At 52.1% G+C, this 26,234-nt stretch overlaps 1 protein-coding gene across 1 annotated transcript in view; it reads left to right on the top strand.

The window, feature by feature from the left end:
* Positions 1-24,940, top strand: part of PGM2L1 (phosphoglucomutase 2 like 1) — a 55,778-nt gene extending 30,838 nt beyond the window's left edge. The window contains 13 exon segments of the mRNA XM_072133805.1: positions 11,865-11,949; positions 13,079-13,127; positions 13,130-13,161; positions 13,652-13,748; positions 13,751-13,844; positions 13,954-14,143; positions 15,654-15,751; positions 15,933-16,110; positions 16,597-16,690; positions 17,000-17,129; positions 17,406-17,595; positions 17,738-17,871; positions 19,786-24,940. Coding sequence (XP_071989906.1) covers positions 11,865-11,949; positions 13,079-13,127; positions 13,130-13,161; positions 13,652-13,748; positions 13,751-13,844; positions 13,954-14,143; positions 15,654-15,751; positions 15,933-16,110; positions 16,597-16,690; positions 17,000-17,129; positions 17,406-17,595; positions 17,738-17,871; positions 19,786-19,888 — 1,474 coding nt within the window. The 3' untranslated portion in view covers positions 19,889-24,940.
* Positions 24,941-26,234: the final 1,294 nt, after the last annotated feature.

Here is a 26,234-nt window from a genome sequence, read left to right as displayed (position 1 = left end):
TATCCCGGGATCTTCATCCAGCCTCACGCGTGTTGTCTGTTACTCACCTGGTGTCTTATATTGGAGGTACAACAGCGTGATGTGCTGGTCCCCTCCACTCATCACTGTGAATATCAATCCAGCCTCACTGCTGTTGTCTGTTACTCACTGGTGTCTTATATAGAGGTACAGGGATGTGCTGTCCCTCCACCATGCTTTACACTGCAGCTCTGCTCCATGTATCATCCATCCAGCCTCACTGCGTGTTGTCTGTTACTAACCTGGTGTCTTTTATTAGAGGTACAGGGCTGATGTGCTGTCCCTCCACCATGGCTTTACACTGCAGCTCTGCCCCATGTATCTCCATCCAGCCTCACTTGCGTGTTGTCTGTTACTCACCTGGTGTCTTATATTAGAGGTACAGGCTGATGTGCTGTCCCTCCACCATGCTTTACACTGCAGCTCTGCCCCATGGTATCATCCATCCCAGCCTCACTGCGTGTTGTCTGTTACTCACCTGGTGTCTTATATGGAGGTACAGGCTGATGTGCTGTCCCTCCACCATGCTTTACACTGCAGCTCTGCCCCATGTATCATCCATCCAGCCTCACTGCGTGTTGTCTGTTACTCACCTGGTGTCTTATATTAGAGGTACAGGCTGATGTGCTGTCCCTCCACCATGCTTTACACTGCAGCTCTGCTCCATGTATCATCCATCCAGCCTCACTGCGTGTTGTCTGTTACTCACCTGGTGTCTTATATTAGAGGTACAGGCTGATGTGCTGTCCCTCCACCATGCTTTACACTGCAGCTCTGCCCATGTATCATCCATCCAGCCTCACTGCGTGTTGTCTGTTACTCACCTGGTGTCTTATATAGAGGTACAGGCTGATGTGCTGTCCCTCCACCATGCTTTACACTGCAGCTCTGCCCCATGTATCATCCATCCAGCCTCACTGCGTGTTGTCTGTTACTCACCTGTGTCTTATATTAGAGGTACAGGCTGATGTGCTGTCCCTCCACCATGCTTTACACTGCAGCTCTGCCCCATGTATCATCCATCCAGCCTCACTGCGTGTTGTCTGTTACTCACCTTGTGTCTTATATTAGAGGTACAGGCTGATGTGCTGTCCCTCCACCATGCTTTACACTGCAGCTCTGCCCCATGTATCATCCATCCAGCCTCACTGCGTGTTGTCTGTTACTCACCTGGTGTCTTATATTAGAGGTACAGGCTGATGTGCTGTCCCTCCACCATGCTTTACACTGCAGCTCTGCTCCATGTATCATCCATCCAGCCTCACTGCGTGTTGTCTGTTACTCACCTGGTGTCTTATATTAGAGGTACAGGCTGATGTGCTGTCCCTCCACCATGCTTTACACTGCAGCTCTGCCCCATGTATCATCCATCCAGCCTCACTGCGTGTTGTCTGTTACTCACCTGGTGTCTTATATTAGAGGTACAGGCTGATGTGCTGTCCCTCCACCATGCTTTACACTGCAGCTCTGCCCCATGTATCATCCATCCAGCCTCACTGCGTGTTGTCTGTTACTCACCTGTGTCTTATATTAGAGGTACAGGCTGATGTGCTGTCCCTCCACCATGCTTTACACTGCAGCTCTGCCCCATGTATCATCCATCCAGCCTCACTGCGTGTTGTCTGTTACTCACCTGTGTCTTATATTAGAGGTACAGGCTGATGTGCTGTCCCTCCACCATGCTTTACACTGCAGCTCTGCCCCATGTATCATCCATCCAGCCTCACTGCGTGTTGTCTGTTACTCACCTGGTGTCTTATATTAGAGGTACAGGCTGATGTGCTGTCCCTCCACCATGGCTTTACACTGCAGCTCTGCTCCATGTATCATCCATCCAGCCTCACTGCGTGTTGTCTGTTACTCACCTGGTGTCTTATATTAGAGGTACAGGCTGATGTGCTGTCCCTCCACCATGCTTACACTGCAGCTCTGCTCCATGTATCATCCATCCAGCCTCACTGCGTGTTGTCTGTTACTCACCTGGTGTCTTATATTAGAGGTACAGGCTGATGTGCTGTCCCCCCACCATGCTTTACACTGCAGCTCTGCCCCATGTATCATCCATCCAGCCTCACTGCGTGTTGTCTGTTACTCACCTGGTGTCTTATATTAGAGGTACAGGCTGATGTGCTGTCCCTCCACCATGCTTTACACTGCAGCTCTGCCCATGTATCATCCATCCAGCCTCACTGCGTGTTGTCTGTTACTCACCTTGTGTCCTTATATTAAGGTAACAGGCTGATGTGCTGTCCCTCCACATGCTTTACACTGCAGTGCTCCATGTATCATCCATCCAGCCTCACTGCGTGTTGTCTGTTACACACCTGGTGTCTTATATTAGAGGTACAGGCTGATGTGCTGTCCCTCCACCATGCTTTACACTGCAGCTCTGCTCCATGTATCATCCATCCAGCCTCACTGCGTGTTGTCTGTTACTCACCTGTGTCTTATATTAGAGGTACAGGCTGATGTGCTGTCCCTCCACCATGCTTTACACTGCAGCTCTGCTCCATGTATCATCCATCCAGCCTCACTGCGTGTTGTCTGTTACTCACCTGGTGTCTTATATTAGAGGTACAGGCTGATTGCTGTCCCTCCACATGCTTTACACTGCAGCTCTGCCCCATGTATCATCCATCCAGCCTCACTGCGTGTTGTCTGTTACTCACCTGGTGTCTTATATTAGAGGTACAGGCTGATGTGCTGTCCCTCCACCATGCTTTACACTGCAGCTCTGCCCATGTATCATCCATCCAGCCTCACTGCGTGTTGTCTGTTACTCACCTGGTGTCTTATATTAGAGGTACAGGCTGATGTGCTGTCCCTCCACCATGCTTTACACTGCAGCTCTGCCCCATGTATCATCCATCCAGCCTCACTGCGTGTTGTCTGTTACTCACCTGTGTCTTATATTAGAGGTACAGGCTGATGTGCTGTCCCTCCACCATGCTTTACACTGCAGCTCTGCCCCATGTATCATCCATCCAGCCTCACTGCGTGTTGTCTGTTACTCACCTTGGTGTCTTATATTAGAGGTACAGGCTGATGTGCTGTCCCTCCACCATGCTTTACACTGCAGCTCTGCCCCATGTATCATCCATCCAGCCTCACTGCGTGTTGTCTGTTACTCACCTGGTGTCTTATATTAGAGGTACAGGCTGATGTGCTGTCCCTCCACCATGCTTTACACTGCAGCTCTGCTCCATGTATCATCCATCCAGCCTCACTGCGTGTTGTCTGTTACTCACCTGGTGTCTTATATTAGAGGTACAGGCTGATGTGCTGTCCCTCCACCATGCTTTACACTGCAGCTCTGCTCCATGTATCATCCATCCAGCCTCACTGCGTGTTGTCTGTTACTCACCTGGTGTCTTATATTAGAGGTACAGGCTGATGTGCTGTCCCTCCACCATGCTTTACACTGCAGCTCTGCCCCATGTATCATCCATCCAGCCTCACTGCGTGTTGTCTGTTACTCACCTTGTGTCTTATATTAGAGGTACAGGGCTGATGTGCTGTCCCTCCACCATGCTTTACAACTGCAGCTCTGCTCCATGTATCATCCATCCAGCCTCACTGCGTGTTGTCTGTTACTCACCTGGTGTCTTATATTAGAGGTACAGGCTGATGTGCTGTCCCTCCACCATGCTTTACACTGCAGCTCTGCTCCGTGTATCATCCATCCAGCCTCACTGCGTGTTGTCTGTTACTCACCTTGTGTCTTTTATTAGAGGTACAGGCTGATGTGCTGTCCCTCCACCATGCTTTACACTGCAGCTCTGCCCCATGTATCATCCATCCAGCCTCACTGCGTGTTGTCTGTTACTCACCTGGTGTCTTATATTAGAGGTACAGGCTGATGTGCTGTCCCTCCACCATCTTTACACTGCAGCTCTGCCCCATGTATCATCCATCCAGCCTCACTGCGTGTTGTCTGTTACTCACCTGGTGTCTTATATTAGAGGTACAGGCTGATGTGCTGTCCCTCCACCATGCTTTACACTGCAGCTCTGCCCCATGTATCATCCATCCAGCCTCACTGCGTGTTGTCTGTTACTCACCTGGTGTCTTATATTAGAGGTACAGGCTGATGTGCTGTCCCCTCCACCATGCTTTACACTGCAGCTCTGCTCCATGTATCATCCATCCAGCCTCACTGCGTGTTGTCTGTTACTAACCTGGGTGTCTTATATTAGAGGTACAGGCTGATGTGCTGTCCCTCCACCATGCTTTACACTGCAGCTCTGCTCCATGTATCATCCATCCAGCCTCACTGCGTGTTGTCTGTTACTCACCTGGTGTCTTATATTAGAGGTACAGGCTGATGTGCTGTCCCTCCACCATGCTTTACACTGCAGCTCTGCTCCATGTATCATCCATCCAGCCTCACTGCGTGTTGTCTGTTACTCACCTGGTGTCTTATTTAGAGGTACAGGCTGATGTGCTGTCCCTCCACCATGCTTTACACTGCAGCTCTGCCCCATGTATCATCCATCCAGCCTCACTGCGTGTTGTCTGTTACTCACCTGGTGTCTTATATTAGAGGTACAGTGCTGATGTGCTGTCCCTCCACCATGCTTACACTGCAGCTCTGCTCCATGTATCATCCATCCAGCCTCACTGCGTGTTGTCTGTTACTCACCTGGTGTCTTATATTAGAGGTACAGCTGATGTGCTGTCCCTCCACCATGCTTTACACTGCAGCTCTGCTCCATGTATCATCCATCCAGCCTCACTGCGTGTTGTCTGTTACTCACCTGGTGTCTTATATTAGAGGTACAGGCTGATGTGCTGTCCCTCCACCATGCTTTACACTGCAGCTCTGCCCATGTATCATCCATCCAGCCTCACTGCGTGTTGTCTGTTACTCACCTGGTGTCTTATATTAGAGGTACAGCTGATGTGCTGTCCTCCACCATGCTTTACACTGCAGCTCTGCTCCATGTATCAATCCATCCAGCCTCACTGCGTGTTGTCTGTTACTCACCTGGTGTCTTATATTAGAGGTACAGGCTGATGTGCTGTCCCTCCACCATGCTTTACACTGCAGCTCTGCCCATGTATCATCCATCCAGCCTCACTGCGTGTTTGTCTGTTACTCACCTGGTGTCTTATATTAGAGGTACAGGCTGATGTGCTGTCCCTCCACCATGCTTTACACTGCAGCTCTGCTTCCATGTATCATCCATCCAGCCTCACTGCGTGTTGTCTGTTACTCACCTGGTGTCTTATATTAGAGGTACAGGCTGATGTGCTGTCCCTCCACCATGCTTTACACTGCAGCTCTGCTCCATGTATCATCCATCCAGCCTCACTGCGTGTTGTCTGTTACTCACCTGGTGTCTTATATTAGAGGTACAGGCTGATGTGCTGTCCCTCCACCATGCTTTACACTGCAGCTCTGCCCCATGTATCATCCATCCAGCCTCACTGCGTGTTGTCTGTTACTAACCTGGTGTCTTATATTAGAGGTACAGGCTGATGTGCTGTCCCTCCACCATGCTTTACACTGCAGCTCTGCTCCATGTATCATCCATCCAGCCTCACTGCGTGTTGGTCTGTTACTCACCTGGTGTCTTATATTAGAGGTACAGGCTGATGTGCTGTCCCTCCACCATGCTTTACCACTGCAGCTCTGCCCCATGTATCATCCATCCAGCCTCACTGCGTGTTGTCTGTTACTCACCTGGTGTCTTATATAGAGGTACAGGCTGATGTGCTGTCCCTCCACCATGCTTTACACTGCAGCTCTGCTCCATGTATCATCCATCCAGCCTCACTGCGTGTTGTCTGTTACTCACCTGGTGTCTTATATTAGAGGTACAGGCTGATGTGCTGTCCCTCCACCATGCTTTACACTGCAGCTCTGCTCCATGTATCATCCATCCAGCCTCACTGCGTGTTGTCTGTTACTCACCTGGGTGTCTTATATTAGAGGTACAGGCTGATGTGCTGTCCCTCCACCATGCTTTACACTGCAGCTCTGCCCCATGTATCATCCATCCAGCCTCACTGCGTGTTGTCTGTTACTCACCTGGTGTCTTATATTAGAGTACAGGCTGATGTGCTGTCCCTCCACCATGCTTTACACTGCAGCTCTGCCCCATGTATCATCCATCCAGCCTCACTGCGTGTTGTCTGTTACTCACCTGGTGTCTTATATTAGAGGTACAGGCTGATGTGCTGTCCCTCCACCATGCTTTACACTGCAGCTCTGCCCCATGTATCATCCATCCAGCCTCACTGCGTGTTGTCTGTTACTCACCTGGTGTCTTATATTAGAGGTACAGGCTGATGTGCTGTCCCTCCACCATGCTTTACACTGCAGCTCTGCTCCATGTATCATCCATCCAGCCTCACTGCGTGTTGTCTGTTACTCACCTGGTGTCTTATATTAGAGGTACAGGCTGATGTGCTGTCCCTCCACCATGCTTTACACTGCAGCTCTGCCCCATGTATCATCCATCCAGCCTCACTGCGTGTTGTCTGTTACTCACCTGTGTCTTATATTAGAGGTACAGGCTGATGTGCTGTCCCTCCACCATGCTTACACTGCAGCTCTGCTCCATGTATTCATCCATCCAGCCTCACTGCGTGTTGTCTGTTACTCACCTGGTGTCTTATATTAGAGGTACAGGCTGATGTGCTGTCCCTCCACCATGCTTTACACTGCAGCTCTGCCCCATGTATCATCCATCCAGCCTCACTGCGTGTTGTCTGTTACTAACCTGGTGTCTTATATTAGAGGTACAGGCTGATGTGCTGTCCCTCCACCATGCTTTACACTGCAGCTCTGCCCCATGTATCATCCATCCAGCCTCACTGCGTGTTGTCTGTTACTCACCTGGTGTCTTATATTAGAGGTACAGGCTGATGTGCTGTCCCTCCACCATGCTTTACACTGCAGCTCTGCTCCATGTATCATCCATCCAGCCTCACTGCGTGTTGTCTGTTACTCACCTGGTGTCTTATATTAGAGGTACAGGCTGATGTGCTGTCCCTCCACCATGCTTTACACTGCAGCTCTGCTCCATGTATCATCCATCCAGCCTCACTGGTGTTGTCTGTTACTCACCTGGTGTCTTATATTAGAGGTACAGGCTGATGTGCTGTCCCTCCACCATGCTTTACACTGCAGCTCTGCCCCATGTATCATCCATCCAGCCTCACTGCGTGTTGTCTGTTACTCACCTGGTGTCTTATATTAGAGGTACAGGCTGATGTGCTGTCCCTCCACCATGCTTTACACTGCAGCTCTGCCCCATGTATCATCCATCCAGCCTCACTGCGTGTTGTCTGTTACTCACCTGGTGTCTTATATTAGAGGTACAGGCTGATGTGCTGTCCCTCCACCATGCTTTACACTGCAGCTCTGCCCCATGTATCATCCATCCAGCCTCACTGCGTGTTGTCTGTTACTCACCTGGTGTCTTATATTAGAGGTACAGGCTGATGTGCTGTCCCTCCACCATGCTTTACACTGCAGCTCTGCTTCCATGTATCATCCATCCAGCCTCACTGCGTGTTGTCTGTTACTCACCTGGTGTCATATATTAGAGGTACAGGCTGATGTGCTGTCCCTCCACCATGCTTTACACTGCAGCTCTGCCCCATGTATCATCCATCCAGCCTCACTGCGTGTTGTCTGTTACTCACCTGGTGTCTTATATTAGAGGTACAGGCTGATGTGCTGTCCCCCCACCATGCTTTACACTGCAGCTCTGCCCCATGTATCATCCATCCAGCCTCACTGCGTGTTGTCTGTTACTCACCTGGTGTCTTATATTAGAGGTACAGGCTGATGTGCTGTCCCTCCACCATGCTTTACACTGCAGCTCTGCCCCATGTATCATCCATCCAGCCTCACTGCGTGTTGTCTGTTACTCACCTGGTGTCTTATATTGGAGGTACAGGCTGATGTGCTGTCCCTCCACCATGCTTTACACTGCAGCTCTGCCCCATGTATCATCCATCCAGCCTCACTGCGTGTTGTCTGTTACTCACCTGGTGTCTTATATTAGAGGTACAGGCTGATGTGCTGTCCCCCCACCATGCTTTACACTGCAGCTCTGCCCCATGTATCATCCATCCAGCCTCACTGCGTGTTGTCTGTTACTCACCTGGTGTCTTATATTGGAGGTACAGGCTGATGTGCTGTCCCTCCACCATGCTTTACACTGCAGCTCTGCCCCATGTATCATCCATCCAGCCTCACTGCGTGTTGTCTGTTACTCACCTGGTGTCTTATATTAGAGGTACAGGCTGATGTGCTGTCCCTCCACCATGCTTTACACTGCAGCTCTGCCCCATGTATCATCCATCCAGCCTCACTGCGTGTTGTCTGTTACTCACCTGGTGTCTTATATTAGAGGTACAGGCTGATGTGCTGTCCCTCCACCATGCTTTACACTGCAGCTCTGCTCCATGTATCATCCATCCAGCCTCACTGCGTGTTGTCTGTTACTCACCTGGTGTCTTATATTAGAGGTACAGGCTGATGTGCTGTCCCTCCACCATGCTTTACACTGCAGCTCTGCCCCATGTATCATCCATCCAGCCTCACTGCGTGTTGTCTGTTACTCACCTTGTGTCTTATATTAGAGGTACAGGCTGATGTGCTGTCCCTCCACCATGCTTTACACTGCAGCTCTGCTCCATGTATCATCCATCCAGCCTCACTGCGTGTTGTCTGTTACTCACCTTGTGTCTTATATTAGAGGTACAGGCTGATGTGCTGTCCCTCCACCATGCTTTACACTGCAGCTCTGCTCCGTGTATCATCCATCCAGCCTCACTGCGTGTTGTCTGTTACTCACCTGGTGTCTTATATTGGAGGTACAGGCTGATGTGCTGTCCCTCCACCATGCTTTACACTGCAGCTCTGCCCCATGTATCATCCATCCAGCCTCACTGCGTGTTGTCTGTTACTCACCTGGTGTCTTATATTAGAGGTACAGGCTGATGTGCTGTCCCTCCACCATGCTTTACACTGCAGCTCTGCCCCATGTATCATCCATCCAGCCTCACTGCGTGTTGTCTGTTACTCACCTGGTGTCTTATATTAGAGGTACAGGCTGATGTGCTGTCCCTCCACCATGCTTTACACTGCAGCTCTGCCCCATGTATCATCCATCCAGCCTCACTGCGTGTGTCTGTTACTCACCTGGTGTCTTATATTAGAGGTACAGGCTGATGTGCTGTCCCTCCACCATGCTTTACACTGCAGCTCTGCCCCATGTATCATCCATCCAGCCTCACTGCGTGTTGTCTGTTACTCACCTGGTGTCTTATATTAGAGGTACAGGCTGATGTGCTGTCCCTCCCCCATGCTTTACACTGCAGCTCTGCCCCATGTATCATCCATCCAGCCTCACTGCGTGTTGTCTGTTACTCACCTGGTGTCTTATATTAGAGGTACAGGCTGATGTGCTGTCCCTCCACCATGCTTTACACTGCAGCTCTGCTCCATGTATCATCCATCCAGCCTCACTGCGTGTTGTCTGTTACTCACCTTGTGTCTTATATTAGAGGTACAGGCTGATGTGCTGTCCCTCCACCATGCTTTACACTGCAGCTCTGCCCCATGTATCATCCATCCAGCCTCACTGCGTGTTGTCTGTTACTCACCTGGTGTCTTATATTAGAGGTACAGGCTGATGTGCTGTCCCTCCACCATGCTTTACACTGCAGCTCTGCTCCATGTATCATCCATCCAGCCTCACTGCGTGTTGTCTGTTACTCACCTGGTGTCTTATATTAGAGGTACAGGCTGATGTGCTGTCCCTCCACCATGCTTTACACTGCAGCTCTGCCCCATGTATCATCCATCCAGCCTCACTGCGTGTTGTCTGTTACTCACCTGGTGTCTTATATTAGAGGTACAGGCTGATGTGCTGTCCCTCCACCATGCTTTACACTACAGCTCTGCTCCATGTATCATCCATCCAGCCTCACTGCGTGTTGTCTGTTACTCACCTGGTGTCTTATATTAGAGGTACAGGCTGATGTGCTGTCCCTCCACCATGCTTTACACTGCAGCTCTGCTCCATGTATCATCCATCCAGCCTCACTGCGTGTTGTCTGTTACTCACCTGGTGTCTTATATTAGAGGTACAGGCTGATGTGCTGTCCCTCCACCATGCTTTACACTGCAGCTCTGCTCCATGTATCATCCATCCAGCCTCACTGCGTGTTGTCTGTTACTCACCTGGTGTCTTATATTAGAGGTACAGGCTGATGTGCTGTCCCTCCACCATGCTTTACACTGCAGCTCTGCTCCGTGTATCATCCATCCAGCCTCACTGTGTGTTGTCTGTTACTCACCTTGTGTCTTATATTAGAGGTACAGGCTGATGTGCTGTCCCTCCACCATGCTTTACACTGCAGCTCTGCCCCATGTATCATCCATCCAGCCTCACTGCGTGTTGTCTGTTACTCACCTGGTGTCTTATATTAGAGGTACAGGCTGATGTGCTGTCCCTCCACCATGCTTTACACTGCAGCTCTGCCCCATGTATCATCCATCCAGCCTCACTGCGTGTTGTCTGTTACTCACCTGGTGTCTTATATTAGAGGTACAGGCTGATGTGCTGTCCCTCCACCATGCTCTACACTGCAGCTCTGCCCCATGTATCATCCATCCAGCCTCACTGCGTGTTGTCTGTTACTCACCTGGTGTCTTATATTAGAGGTACAGGCTGATGTGCTGTCCCTCCACCATGCTTTACACTGCAGCTCTGCCCCATGTATCATCCATCCAGCCTCACTGCGTGTTGTCTGTTACTCACCTGGTGTCTTATATTAGAGGTACAGGCTGATGTGCTGTCCCTCCACCATGCTTTACACTGCAGCTCTGCCCCATGTATCATCCATCCAGCCTCACTGCGTGTTGTCTGTTACTCACCTGGTGTCTTATATTAGAGGTACAGGCTGATGTGCTGTCCCTCCACCATGCTTTACACTGCAGCTCTGCCCCATGTATCATCCATCCAGCCTCACTGCGTGTTGTCTGTTACTCACCTGGTGTCTTATTCTAGAGGTACAGGCTGATGTGCTGTCCCTCCACCATGCTTTACACTGCAGCTCTGCCCCATGTATCATCCATCCAGCCTCACTGCGTGTTGTCTGTTACTCACCTGGTGTCTTATATTAGAGGTACAGGCTGATGTGCTGTCCCTCCACCATGCTTTACACTGCAGCTCTGCTCCATGTATCATCCATCCAGCCTCACTGCGTGTTGTCTGTTACTCACCTGGTGTCTTATATTAGAGGTACAGGCTGATGTGCTGTCCCTCCACCATGCTTTACACTGCAGCTCTGCCCCATGTATCATCCATCCAGCCTCACTGCGTGTTGTCTGTTACTCACCTGGTGTCTTATATTAGAGGTACAGGCTGATGTGCTGTCCCTCCACCATGCTTTACACTGCAGCTCTGCCCCATGTATCATCCATCCAGCCTCACTGCGTGTTGTCTGTTACTCACCTGGTGTCTTATTCTAGAGGTACAGGCTGATGTGCTGTCCCTCCACCATGCTTTACACTGCAGCTCTGCCCCATGTATCATCCATCCAGCCTCACTGGCGTGTTGTCTGTTACTCACCTGGTGTCTTATATTAGAGGTACAGGCTGATGTGCTGTCCCTCCACCATGCTTTACACTGCAGCTCTGCTCCATGTATCATCCATCCAGCCTCACTGCGTGTTGTCTGTTACTCACCTGGTGTCTTATATTAGAGGTACAGGCTGATGTGCTGTCCCTCCACCATGCTTTACACTGCAGCTCTGCTTATACAGGTCCCAGAGGAAGTCAGTACATGTGCAATCTGTCGTGACTTCCTGTGTTTCAGACTGGCCAGGCTGACGGCGGCGGCGCTCCTGAGCCGCGGGGTGCAGGTCTACCTCTTCTCAAGATACGTCCCCACACCCTTTGTGGTAAGTGCTCTGACTCTCTGGGCACTGCATTCCCTCCCCCGACTCTCTGTTCTCCAAACTCCCCACCCGACTCTCTGCTCTCCCAACTCCCCACCCCCCCACCCGACTCTCTGCTCTCCCAACTCCCCACCCCCCCCACACCCAACTCTCTGCTCTCCAAACTCCCCACCCCCCCCACCGACTCTCTGCTCTCCAAACTCTCCCCCCCCCACCCGACTCTCTGCTCTCCAAACTCCCCCCCCGACTCTCTGCTCTCCAAACTCCCCCCCCCCCCCGACTCTCTGCTCTCCAAACTCCCCACCCCCCCCACCCGACTCTCTGCTCTCCAAACTCCCCCCCCCCCCGACTCTCTGCTCTCCAAACTCCCCACCCCCCCACCCGACTCTCTGCTCTCCAAACTCCCCACCCCCCCACCCGACTCTCTGCTCTCCAAACTCCCCACCCCCCCACCCGACTCTCTGCTCTCCAAACTCCCCACCCCCCCACCCGACTCTCTGCTCTCCAAACTCCCCACCCCCCCACCCGACTCTCTGCTCTCCAAACTCCCCACCCCCCCACCCGACTCTCTGCTCTCTCAAACTCCCCACCCCCCCACCCGACTCTCTGCTCTCTCTCAACTCCCCACCCCCCCACCCGACTCTCTGCTCTCCCAACTCCCCACCCCCCCACCCGACTCTCTGCTCTCCAAACTCCCCACCCGACTCTCTGCTCTCCAAACTCCCCACCCCCCCACCCGACTCTCTGCTCTCCCAACTCACCCCCCCCCCACCCGACTCTCTGCTCTCCAAACTCCCCACCCCCCCACCCGACTCTCTGCTCTCCAAACTCCCCACCCCCCCACCCGACTCTCTGCTCTCCAAACTCCCCACCCCCCCCACCCGACTCTCTGCTCTCCAAACTCCCCACCCCCCACCCGACTCTCTGCTCTCCAAACTCCCCCCCCCCCCCCACCCGACTCTCTGCTCTCCAAACTCCCCACCCGACTCTCTGCTCTCCAAACCCCCCATCCCTGCACTTCCCCCTCCCTCTAGCCTACCTGGGCTGTGCGCTCCCCTTTGCTGTAGCATTAGTCTGGTGCGTTTCAGTGTGTCAGTAGAAGTAATCATCCGCTCTCTTCTCCCTCCTGCAGCCGTACGCAGTCCAGAAGTTGCGCGCCGTGGCCGGGGTCATGATCACAGCGTCCACAACCGCAAGGAGGACAACGGGTACAAGGTGAGGGGCAGCCCCCCCATCACCTATATACATCCAAAGCTGCAGTCACAATTCTGCCCACATCACAAATACACAGATGCTCTAATGTCTCTCCCCCTCCGTCCTCTGCTGCAGTGCATTGTGGGAGATGTAGCTGTCTGATAGGAGACCTCCAGTAGAGTGTGAGCTCTTCAGGCTATATCCATCAGCACTCGAATGGATTATGGCTTCAGCTTTGGGTGTGACTATAGAATAAACCATCATTTACTTTATCAACATTATACAAAGTTTTATCCAGTAAAAACTGACTCCTAACGTTACTCCAGTCGCATCCAGAGCTGCGTTCGTCATTTAGCTGGAATCCCCTCAGAATACTCCATATGAACCATTCTCCATCTCCCACGATGCATTGCAGAATGTTGTGCACTATTTAGAGTTGTCTAACCCGCCTTGTGAGTGCAGCTTTGGGTGTGACTAGAGTATATTTGAATGTATGCTTCCCTCATACCAGGTGTACTGGGAGAACGGAGCTCAGATCACCTCTCCCCATGACAAGGAGATCCTGAAGTGTGTGGAGAAGTCCCCCGAGCCCTGGCCTGAGTCCTGTGCATGAATCTAGCGGACACAAGCCCCCTCATGAGAGACCCCCTGCAGGCCGTCACCGAAAGCTACATGGAAGACCTCCGGACTGTCTGCTTCCACAGGTAGCAACTCGTCATGTGACCTCCCGCAGCCAATAAATCAGAAGTCGCCCTTTAAATGTGGGTGGGGTTAAAGGCGGAGCCTGACGGCTGACCTGTATGTGACCCGCAGGGAGTTGAACCAGAAGTCGCGGCTGCGGTTCGTCCACACGTCCTTCCATGGAGTCGCTCACGATTACGTCCAGGCCGCCTTCCGGGTCTTTGGCTTTAACCCTCCGATTCCCGTCCAAGAACAGAAGGAGCCGGACCCTAATTTTTCCACAGTGAAGTGTCCCAACCCTGAGGAAGGAGAGTGCGTGCTGGTAAGTACAAACTCATCTCATCCTATATACTACACCCCCCAGGCCGGGGGCAAGAATATACTACACCCCCCCCCCCAGGAGAAGAATATACTCCACCACCCCCCCCCACCCAGGCCGGGGGGCGAGAATATACTACACCCCCCCAGGAGAAGAATATACTCCACCCCCCCCCAGGCCGGGGGGCGAGAATATACTACACCCCCCCAGGAGAAGAATATACTCCACCACCCCCCCAGGCCGGAGGGCAAGAATATACTCCCCCCCAGGAGAAGAATATACTCCACCACCCCCCAGGGCCGGGGGGCGAGAATATACTACACCCCCCCAGGAGAAGAATATACTCCACCCCCCCCCCCCCCCAGGCCGGAGGGCAGGAATATACTCCCCCACCCCCACCCCCCCCAGGCCGGAGGGCGAGAATATACTACACCCCCCCCAGGAGAAGAATATACTCCACCACCCCCCCAGGCCGGAGGGCGAGAATATACTACACCCCCCCAGGAGAAGAATATACTCCACCACCCCCCCAGGCCGGGGGGCGAGAATATACTACACCCCCCCAGGAGAAGAATATACTCCACCACCCCCCCCCAAGGCCGGGGGGCGAGAATATACTACACCCCCCAGGAGAAGAATATACTCCACCACCCCCCCAGGCCGGGGGGAGAGTATATTATACCCCCCCCCCAGGAGAAGAATATACTCCACCCCCCCCCCCCCCCCCAGGCCGGGGGCGAGAATATACTACACCCCCCCAGGAGAAGAATATACTCCACCCTCCCCCCCCAGGCCGGAGGGCGAGAATATACTACACCCCCCAGGAGAAGAATATACTCCCCCCCCCCCCCCCCCAGGCCGGGGGGCGAGAATATACTACACCCCCCCAGGAGAAGAAATATACTCCACACACCCCCCCCCCCCCAGGCCGGAGGGCGAGAATATACTACACCCCCCCAGGAGAAGAATATACTCCACCACCCCCCCCCCCAGGCCGGGGGGCTAGAATATACTACACCCCCCAGGAGAAGAATATACTCCACCACCCCCCCCCAAGGCCGGAGGGCGAGAATATACTACACCCCCCCAGGAGAAGAATATACTCTCCCACCCCCCCACCCCCAGGCCGGAGGGCTAGAATATACTACACCCCCCCAGGAGAAGAATATACTCCACCCCCCCCCCCCAGGCCGGGGGGCGAGAATATACTACACCCCCCCAGGAGAAGAATATACTCCACCCCCCCCCCAAGGCCGGAGGGCGAGAATATACTACACCCCCCCAGGAGAAGAATATACTCTCCCCACCCCCCCACCCCCAGGCCGGAGGGCTAGAATATACTACACCCCCCCAGGAGAAGAATATACTCCACCCCCCCCCCCAGGAGAAGAATATACTCCACCCCCCCTATAGATTAGAGATGATAATAATGTGGACCCCTTGGGCTGGGGGCTGGGGGTCCTCACCCATCTTTCCCAGGTACTGACATGTGATTGTCGCCTTGTTGCTGTAGATGCTGTCTCTCAGGTGTGCAGAGAGGGAGGGGGCCCGGATGGTCCTGGCCACGGACCCTGACGCTGACCGCCTGGCCGTGGCTGAGCTACAGGACACGTAAGCATCGTATGTTTATAATCACCTGACCTGTAATAACTTAAAGGGGCGCTCCAGTAATACCCAGGGTGACGCCTCCTGATCTGGGGGAGGAGCTACAGTCCCCATGTAGGGGGGGTATAAGAGATAAAAGTGTCCACTAGTGCGTGTTAACCATTGCCTGCCCGGGCTCTTTCCTCAGGGGCCGCTGGAAGGTGTTCACAGGTAACGAGCTGGCCGCCCTCCTCGGGTGGTGGATGTTCTTCTGCTGGGACAACACGGGTTCCACATCCAAAGTGCAGGACGTCTACATGCTGGCCACCAGCGTCTCCTCCGCCATCCTCCGAGCCATCGCCTCCAAAGAAGGATTCCAGTATGAGGTGAGACCATCAGCAGCTGCGGTGTATTGTCCCTGGTGAGACGTGGGAAACTCATTGCAAAGAGCATCCTAACACAATCCATCAGAATATATAGAATATATTTCACAGTCCTGCTGCTACTAACATACTCACTCACAGGGATAATACAGAAGACTGTTTTAGTATATGTGTAGGTGTACAGAGATGTTTCAGTAAATATTCATACAATCTTTATTTTTTCAGATCCATTCCTACGAGTGAATGGAAACTCCCGTAGACCTGCTGTTCCTCACAGCTGAGGGTTTGGTACAAATGCATCCAGTAATATAAACATCCTGCATATAGAGATATATTACCTGTCCTGATAAGATAAGAGAGATCTAGATGAGATGCAATAGTAACAAACCCTCAGCTGTCTATATCATTCAGTGACAGCAAGCGTCATGTCTGAGTATTGAGCGGGGAGTCCCCAGCTTTGGGTGACGTCTCTGTCCTCTTCTCTTCCAGGAGACTCTGCCGGGATTTAAGTGGATCGGGAACCGGGTGAAGACCCTCCAGGAGCAGAACAAGACCGTCCTGTTTGCCTTTGAGGAGTCTATAGGTCAGTGATGTCTGTGAGGGGTCTCGTCATTCTCAGGGGGGGCTGTAACACTTGCACCTTTATTTGTAGGACTTCTGTGTCCAGCATTTTCCTAGCGGACAGGGCTCTTCATATCTACAGCCCAGTCCAGTCTGCAGCAGCCTCATGTACACCTTGCGGTGCCTGTTACCTGACACTAGAGGGCGATCTGTATGTGACTGTATATGATTCCTATAGGTTGGACCATGTCTCCCCCTAGTGGCTGCAGCAGTTATTACAGGTTGATGTATATATTACACTTCTATAGCTTCCTGCACGTTCTCCCTCCAGGATACATGTGTGGGACGGCCGTGCTGGACAAGGACGGGGTCAGCGCCGCCGTGGTGGTAGCAGAAATGGCCACCTACCTGGACAGTGTGGGCATGAACATGGAGCGACAGCTCATCCAGATCTATGAAATGTAAGTGGACCGGGTCCTGCTGCCTAACAATTGATTTAGTGTATTGTAAGAGCTCTGATTGCTGCCAAGGAATGTGAAGAATCTTCCTGACCTGATTCTTCTCACAGCTGAGGGTTTGTTGCAGTTGTATCCACTGTAGATGAGGACAAATCCAGAACAACTGTGCAGGATGTAGCCCCCTGTCACTGTACCTCTAGGTCCGGGGTCTACAGGATGTACTTATGTGTCAGCCATGTTTTCCCATCATGCCGCAGTGTCATCTTTCCCATGTTCCAGGTACGGTTACCACATCTCCAAGACGTCCTATTTCGTGTGCCACGATCCGGCCACCATCAAGAGGATCTTTGATCGTCTCCGGAATTACAGCGGGCCCAGGCAGTACCCTCAGGGGTGCGGGGCGTACGGGGTCCTCCATGTGCGGGACGTCACCATGGGATATGACAGCAGCCAGCACAATAAGAAATGTGTAAGAGCCGCGCCTGCTCCCGGGCGCTCTCATGGGATGTCTCGTCTCCTGGGGATGTCTCGTCTCCTGGGGATGTCTCGTCTCCTGGGGATGTCTCGTCTCCTGGGGATGTCTCGTCCTGATCAGTGTCTGTCTCCTGCAGCTGCTCCCGCTCAGTAAGAGCAGTCAGATGATCACCTTCACCTTTCAGAACGGCTGCGTGGCCACCATGAGGACAAGCGGGACCGAACCAAAGATCAAGTACTACGCTGAGATGTGCGGGGTCCCGGGGCAGGGGTAAGCCCACCCTCCCGGGTCGCCAGGCAGGACTTGTCTACCGGTCCATGTCCTGGTGGGCTCTGTGTGATCTTGTGGCTTCTCTGTCCCATTCATTCTCTTTAGTTTCTCTATGGACTCGTCTCTCTCTTGCTCTCCTGTGTCCTGTCTCTTCTTCCAGTGGCTCCGCTGTAGTCTCTGTCTCTTCTTCCCCCCCTACCCTCAGACCTCTGCTATCTCTTTCCTCTCCCCTTGGCCTCCCGCCTCTTATTTTCCCTCCGCCCACCTGTCTTTTTTTTTTTTCCTCCAGCGCCCCCCCCCAGCATCCCCTTTCCCTTCTGCTTTCCCTGTCTCGTTCCCTTCCCCCTGTCTCGTTCCCTTCCCCCTGTCTCGTTCCCTTCCCCCTGTCTCGTTCCCTTCCCCCTGTCTCTGTTCCCTTCCCCCTGTCTCTGTTCCCTTCCCCCTGTCTCTGTTCCCTTCCCCCTGTCTCTGTTCCCTTCCCCCTGTCTCTGTTCCCTTCCCCCTGTCTCTGTTCCCTTCCCCCTGTCTCTGTTCCCTTCCCCCTGTCTCTGTTCCCTTCCCCCTGTCTCTGTTCCCTTCCCCCTGTCTCTGTTCCCTTCCCCCTGTCTCTGTTCCCTTCCCCCTGTCTCTGTTCCCTTCCCCCTGTCTCTGTTCCCTTCCCCCTGTCTCTGTTCCCTTCCCCCTGTCTCTGTTCCCTTCCCCCTGTCTCTGTTCCCTTCCCCCTGTCTCTGTTCCCTTCCCCCTGTCTCTGTTCCCTTTCCCCTGTCTCTGTTCCCTTCCCCCTGTCTCTGTTCCCTTCCCCCTGTCTCTGTTCCCTTCCCCCTGTCTCTGTTCCCTTCCCCCTCTCTCTGTTTCCCTTCCCCCTCTCTCTGTTTCCCCTCCCCCTCTCTCTGTTTCCCCTCCCCCTCTCTCTGTTTCCCTTCCCCCTCCCCCTGTCTCTGTTTCCCTTCCCCCTCCCCCTGTCTCTGTTCCCTTCCCCCTCCCCCTGTCTCTGTTCCCTTCCCCCTCCCCCTGTCTCTGTTCCCTTCCCCCTCCCCAAGTCTCTGTTCCCTTCCCCTTCCCCCTGTCTCTGTTCCCTTCCCCCTCCCCCTGTCTCTGTTCCCTTCCCCCTCCCCCTGTCTCTGTTCCCTTCCCCCTCCCCCTGTCTCTGTTCCCTTCCCCCTCCCCCTGTCTCTGTTCCCTTCCCCCTCCCCCTGTCTCTGTTCCCTTCCCCCTCCCCCTGTCTCTGTTCCCTTCCCCCTGTCTCTGTTCCCTTCCCCCTCTCTCTGTTCCCTTCCCCCTCTCTCTGTTCCCTTCCCCCTCTCTCTGTTCCCTTCCCCCTCTCTCTGTTCCCTTCCCCCTCTCTCTGTTCCCTTCCCCCTCTCTCTGTTCCCTTCCCCCTCTCTCTGTTCCCTTCCCCCTCTCTCTGTTCCCTTCCCCCTCTCTCTGTTCCCTTCCCCCTCTCTCTGTTCCCTTCCCCCTCTCTCTGTTTCCCCTCCCCCTGTCTCTGTTTCCCTTCCCCCTCTCTCTGTTCCCTTCCCCCTCTCTCTGTTTCCCCTCCCCCTGTCTCTGTTCCCTTCCCCCTCCCCCTGTCTCTGTTCCCTTCCCCCTCCCCCTGTCTCTGTTCCCTTCCCCCTCCCCCTGTCTCTGTTCCCTTCCCCCTCCCCCTGTCTCTGTTCCCTTGCCCCTGTCTCTGTTCCCTTGCCCCTGTCTCTGTTCCCTTGCCCCTGTCTCTGTTCCCTTGCCCCTGTCTCTGTTCCCTTGCCCCTGTCTCTGTTCCCTTGCCCCTGTCTCTGTTCCCTTGCCCCTGTCTCTGTTCCCTTCCCCCTCCCCCTGTCTCTGTTCCCTTGCCCCTGTCTCTGTTCCCTTGCCCTCCGTCTCCCCTGTGGCCCCCAGCAGTTGCTTGTGGTCTCTCACGCCTCCTTGTCCCTGCAGTGACCGCCTGTTCCTGGAGGGGGAGCTGCAGAAGGTCGTCCAGGCTCTGGTGGAGGAGTTCCTGGAACCCAGCAAGAACGGGCTGACCTGGAGGTCGGTGTGAGGTCGTCGGTCCTGGTGCGTGCCCGTGCGCCCCTCCCCCGCTAATCATCAGCGGCGCACGACACGTATAGGATGGAGCGGCGACAATCCACCAAAAACTGTCCAGAAATATTCAATGCAAAGCACTTACCTGTGTGTGACCCTGCTGCAAGGCATTGTGGGTCCCTCACCAACACATCACATGATCGGCCGCGGGGCGGGACTCCTCTCTTAAAGGGACGGCGCCTCTCAGTTTAAGGGTTATATGTCTTGTGTTTGTGTCGCTTTCGACCAAAAACTTTTTGTGTTTTTTTTTTTTCCTTTGTTAGAGAGGTCGGCCTCATCTTTACTTAAAGGGATATTTTCAATATGAAAGCTCAACCAATCGGCCGCCAGGACGCCCCGAGGACGCGGCCGCATGGACAAGACTTGAGTTACTTTTTGTATCTTTATTTTGTGTTAACTTATTTTGTCTCGCCGTCACGTCTTGCGGCTTCGTTTTTGTTACGCTGCTCTGAGATTTACGCACAAAAGTAGAAGTTTTTCTTTGTGTTTTATGAGTTTTTTTTGTTCCTTTTTTCTTTCTAGCTTTTTTATCGATAGGATCTCCTGTGCTTTAGTATTATGGGAGGGGGCGCTATAGATCCATCTTTGGCTCCGCCTCTAATGGGGCCACAGTGCACCACTATACTTGGGGTTGGTTGGTAGGGGACCCCCATCAAACACACTGGAAATACCCCTTTAAGACAGTCGCAGTTGGTTGTGTCCCCTCACTGCCTGCTCGTCATGGCGGCACAGGATGCATTGGAGACTGTCAGCAGGTGGGACCGTACAGACTGCAGCCAGTGCTATGTACTGTCCCTGGAGAGAAGTGTAACCAGACCTGTGTGTATGTGTTAGTAGCAGCAGGACTGTGAAATACAGATTTCAATTCCTAGATTGTCCTGACACTGCTGTGCTCTGGCTATTGTCCCTGGAGAGATGTGTAATCAGACCTGTGTGTATGTTGTTAGTAGCAGCAGGACTGTGATATATGGATTGTTATTCTTCCAGGCAGTGTCCTCACACTTCTGTGTTCTTAGCTCTCTGCAGATCCACAGCTCCTTCCCTTTGCTCTGAGTGACTTCTTTAGTAGTCAGTCAGTGGGGTGGGGCTTTGAAGTTGCTCAGTGCAGAGAGCACAGCAGTGTGAGAACTACCCCTAGTATGCTAGGAAAAGCTACAATCCTGGAATATAAATCCATGTATCACAGTCCTGCTGCTACTAACAACTTACACAAAGGTCTTATTACACATCACTCCAGTGACTATACCCAACACTTGCTGCTCAGAGCACAGAACACAGCAGTGTAAGGACATGCCACCAGTACAATCCTGGAATATTAATTCATATGTCACAGTCCTGCTGCTACTAACAGTATACACGGCATCTGATTACACATCTATCCAGGGATGATGCATAACACTGACTGCAGTCTGTATGGTCACACCTGCTGACGGGTTCCTTTTGACCTAGACCTGTGCTCTCCCTCCTGCTGCTCTCTATGTGGTATAGTACGACTACTCCCAGGCTGATGGTTTGCTGGGAGTAGTAGTTCCACATTGACTAGACAGCGGCAGGGTTCAGGTAGGAACACGGCTTAAAGGGATCGTTCAGTTCTACAGAAATAGATTTTAGAGAGAGAATTTTCACCATTTTCTAGATCTCTGCTTGCTGTTGGTGAGTAGTTCTATACTTCTTCTGCTATGAATATTTTTGCTTTCTGCCTGGGATACACCTCACAGCCTGATACATTGTAACAAACCCTCAGCTGTGAGAAGTTTCCTTTTTAGACTTTGGCTTCCTTTAACAGCAAACCATGAAAAGCCTCCGCTCTGGGTCTGGGAGAGGAGAGCACACTGTAACAAATCTTCAGCTGCGTGAGGCCACCCCCATAATTTTTGGCTAATGTTGCGCAGAGGTTTGGCACATGACGGGCCACGTAGCTCTTATTTAATACGTCTTATTGGTTGCAACGTAACGATGACAAGACGTGCGTCAGGATGCTGTCAGTTTCTTTTTTTGCTGCACTTTGTATCCAGCCCCTCCCCTGCTGCACTTTGTATCCAGCCCCTCCCCTGCTGCACTTTGTATCCAGCCCCTCCCCTGCTGCACTTTGTATCTAGCCCCTCCCCTGCTGCACTGTCTAGTCAGCTCCTCCCCTGCTGCACTTTGTATCCAGCCCCTCCCCTGCTGCACTTTGTATCTAGCCCCTCCCCTGCTGCACTGTCTAGTCAGCTCCTCCCCTGCTGCACTTTGTATTCAGCCCCTCCCCTGCTGCACTGTCTATTCAGCCCCTCCCCTGCTGCACTTTGTATCTAGCCCCTCCCCTGCTGCACTGTCTAGTCAGCTCCTCCCCTGCTGCACTTTGTATCCAGCCCCTCCCCTGCTGCACTGTCTATTCAGCCCCTCCCCTGCTGCACTTTGTATCTAGCCCCTCCCCTGCTGCACTATCTAGTCAGCTCCTCCCCTGCTGCAATTTGTATCCAGCCCCTCCCCTGCTGCACTGTCTATTCAGCCCCTCCCCTGCTGCACTTTGTATCTAGCCCCTCCCCTGCTGCACTGTCTAGTCAGCTCCTCCCCTGCTGCACTTTGTATCCAGCCCCTCCCCTGCTGCACTGTCTATTCAGCCCCTCCCCTGCTGCACTTTGTATCCAGCCCCTCCCCTGCTGCACTGTCTAGTCTGCTACTTCCCTGCTGCACTGTCTATTCAGCCCCTCCCCTGCTGCACTTTGTATCCAGCCCCTCCCCTGCTGTTCCCCTTCAATCCCCCCTCCCATGCGCTGTATATAATACACTACAGATTCCATATCCAAAACAGTAAACAAAAAAAAAAATCACATTATACTCCAGTCACATCCAGAGCTGCACCTACTGTTACATCATGTGTTATCCAGCAGTCGCAGGCGGAGCTGCAAGCACAGCTCCACTTCATGACAGTAGCGCCTCATATTCCTCCCTCTGCAGGGAGATGGGACATGTAGTTACTTCTCAATGGAGTGTGAATGCAGCTCTGGATGTAACTAGAGCACAAAGCTTAATATTAACAAAAGATGTAAATTTGACCTGTACAGGGAAACCATCAGCAGGTGTGACCATACAGACTGCAGCCAGGGTTGTGTACTGTCCCTGGAGAGATGTTTAATCAGACCTGTGTGTATGTGTTAGTAGCAGCAGGACTGTGGTATATAGATTTGTATTCCAGCACTCTCGCTTCTCGGAGCTTTCCGTGGGCTCACACTGTGCTGCCAGTGTTAGCTATTGTCCTTGGAGAGATGTGTAATCAGACCTTAAAGTATGTTGTTAGTAGCAGCAGAACTGTGATATGGATTTGTATTTTTCTGAGGGCGTGTCCTCACACTTCTGCACAGCTCCTTCTCTCTGCTCTGAGTTTTTTTTTTACTATTCAGTCAGAAACCGACTACAGCTTTCAGTGCAGAGGGTTTGGGCTTTGGAGTATCTCCATGCAAAGTGCACAGCAGTGTGAGGAGACACCCCCAGTGCACTGGGAGGATATACAATCCTCCAATGTAAATACATATTTCACAGTCCTGTTGCTACTAACAAAGATGTATGATGGGTAACACTTACAATATGTAACACTGGCTGCAAAGAGCACAGCAGTGTGAGGAGCTACAATCCTGGAATATAAACCCTTATATGACATGATATAACTTTGTGCATGGTTGCACCTCCTGACTGTTTCCCGTCGTATTGTGGGCACTAGCCGTGTGGGTGTGGGGTGGCGCTGGGTGCCCGCGCTCCTTGCTGCAGTGTGATCCGTTACGGCTTCCCTGTGGTCTCCGGGTGGTCCGGAGCTTGTCCATGTTGCACTATGTCTTATTGCACTGTTGTCCTATAGGGGGCGCTGTGATGTGTTTAGATTGTATCCTGCTGCTGTAGAAGAGGGGCAGTTACTTTGTTGCCCCCGGGTGCAAACACTACATGTCCTACCAAAGTGCCCAAAACCCTTCTTACCCCTGACCTTTCACCCCTATTACTGAGGGAGGTCACTGGAGGGAGTAGCCCCTGGTGGTTGGAGGTCACCCCTTATGCCCACTTGGCATAGGCCCCTCCCACTACATCTATACATCTAACCACCCCTCCCATAAAAGGCGGACCTGTCCTGAATTGGGGGATCCTCTCATCCCATAGGGTGTGAGAATGTCATACCAGGCATTACAAGTAGATGGCGCTTCAGCCCTAGAATTAGGGAATCGACCCTCTGAATGTAAAGAGGGTGTAAGCTCTATATATCCTGATCACTTGCGGGTCCTAGGGGTCAGGCATAGGGATCGCAACGTGTTCGGGTCGCAGTCAGTTATATTTTTGTATTGAATTTTTGATGCTTCATGTTATGATTTTGCTGCTTTTGCTTTTACATCTGTAATTTATCTGATCTGTTACACACTGTATGTGTCGCCGTAGTCGTAGTCATGGAGGAGGGACATATCACTTTATAAGGCGCTTTTGGCAAATTTTCACCTTTTCTGCACTTGGCATTTGCCACCACAACTGGAGGCTATAGCTAGGAGGCTATTTTATCTTCTTAGCAAAAGAAGCCGAAGTAATCCACGCTTGGACTATTGTAGTCCTCTCATCGTGGCCAAAGAAGATTATTCGGACAGTTGTGGGGGTAGATGCCAGTCAATGACCCTACGTGTTTACTCTGCTTTAAGAGGGTTAAATTTGGTAAAAAAGGAATTAAAAATAAAATGCTTAAAAAACAGCGCCACCGTCGTCCTCAGGCTGTGTACGGTACTGCAGCTCGGATCCTTGTGCTTTAATTAAGCTGAGATGCAGTAACAGACTTGACCTGTGGGTGGCGTCGCCGTGGTCGAAATCAACCATGTGGACAAATACAAACGCTACAGCGTCACAGACGCCTGTAACTCTTCTCGTTACCTCGGATAGTGATGTATTTCTCGTTTTCTACTGAATTCTGTTGCTGTTTGCTATAAAAAAGCGTAAAAAGAAAATATTTTTTTGTGATATCTTGTGTAACTGGTGTTCAAATAAACCCTGGTTATTACGCTCCGGCCTGGAATTATTTTACAAGGCAGATGTGAATTGAATCCAGATAGAGGTGTCATTAGGTTAGAAATGATGGCGCCACTAGGGGGAGCCATGGAGCATAGCATAGACAGATGTTAGAGGACAACTTTAAGATTATCTTAGACAGCAAATTGTCATAGCCAAAGGGATATGATTGGGTAATAAACAAGTAATTTTAGTGCATGTGTTCAGTTGTACAACGATGGAGAGCGAAAAGTAATGGAAAAGCCAAGTGATAATAAAAGGAAGCGGACACAAACCATTCTAGTGAGCCCACCGGGGGGCTTACTGTGTGCTCATTGTGGTAGTGTATGCATTCTACTGCTGAGCTCCACCTAGTGGTGGCTGTATAATCTGTATGTAGTGATTACCAGACACCACTTGGGGCTGTACACTCTATTACTTGCTGTTATCAGCCATTTCTTCCTGGGGAGAGGAGACTGTATCCCCCTGTACAGTCTCCTCTCCCCAGGATGAAATGGCTGATAACAGAGAGTAATAGATTGTATCCCCCTGTACAGTCTCCTCTCCCCAGGATGAAATGGCTGATAACAGAGAGTAATAGATTGTATCCCCCTGTACAGTCTCCTCTCCCCAGGATGAAATGGCTGATAACAGAGAGTAATAGATTGTATCCCTCCCTGTACAGTCTCCTCTCCCCAGTATGAAATGGCTGATAACAGAGAGCAATAGATTGTATCCCCCTGTACAGTCTCCTCTCCCCGGGATGTAATGGCTGATAACAGAGAGTAATAGATTGTATCCCCCTGTGCAGTCTCCTCTCCCCAGGATGTAATGGCTGATAACAGAGAGTAATAGATTGTATCCCCCCTGTACAGTCTCCTCTCCCCAGGATGTAATGGCTGATAACAGAGAGTAATAGATTGTATCCCCCTGTACAGTCTCCTCTCCCCAGGATGAAATGGCTGATAACAGAGAGTAATAGATTGTATCCCCCTGTACAGTCTCCTCTCCCCAGGATGTAATGGCTGATAACAGAGAGTAATAGATTGTATCCCCCTGTACAGTCTCCTCTCCCCAGGATGAAATGGCTGATAACAGAGAGTAATAGATTGTATCCCCCTGTACAGTCTCCTCTCCCCAGGATGAAATGGCTGATAACAGAGAGTAATAGATTGTATCCCCCTGTACAGTCTCCTCTCCCCAGGATGAAATGGCTGATAACAGAGAGTAATAGATTGTATCCCCCCCCCCTGTACAGTCTCCTCTCCCCAGGATGTAATGGCTGATAACAGAGAGTAATAGATTGTATC

This window comes from Engystomops pustulosus, chromosome 2 (genome assembly GCF_040894005.1).
Source record: "Engystomops pustulosus chromosome 2, aEngPut4.maternal, whole genome shotgun sequence".
In the NCBI taxonomy this organism is placed as follows: domain Eukaryota; kingdom Metazoa; phylum Chordata; class Amphibia; order Anura; family Leptodactylidae; genus Engystomops; species Engystomops pustulosus.
The sequence above is the reverse complement of the archived record's forward strand: the minus strand, read 5'-3'. Positions and strand labels throughout refer to the sequence as shown.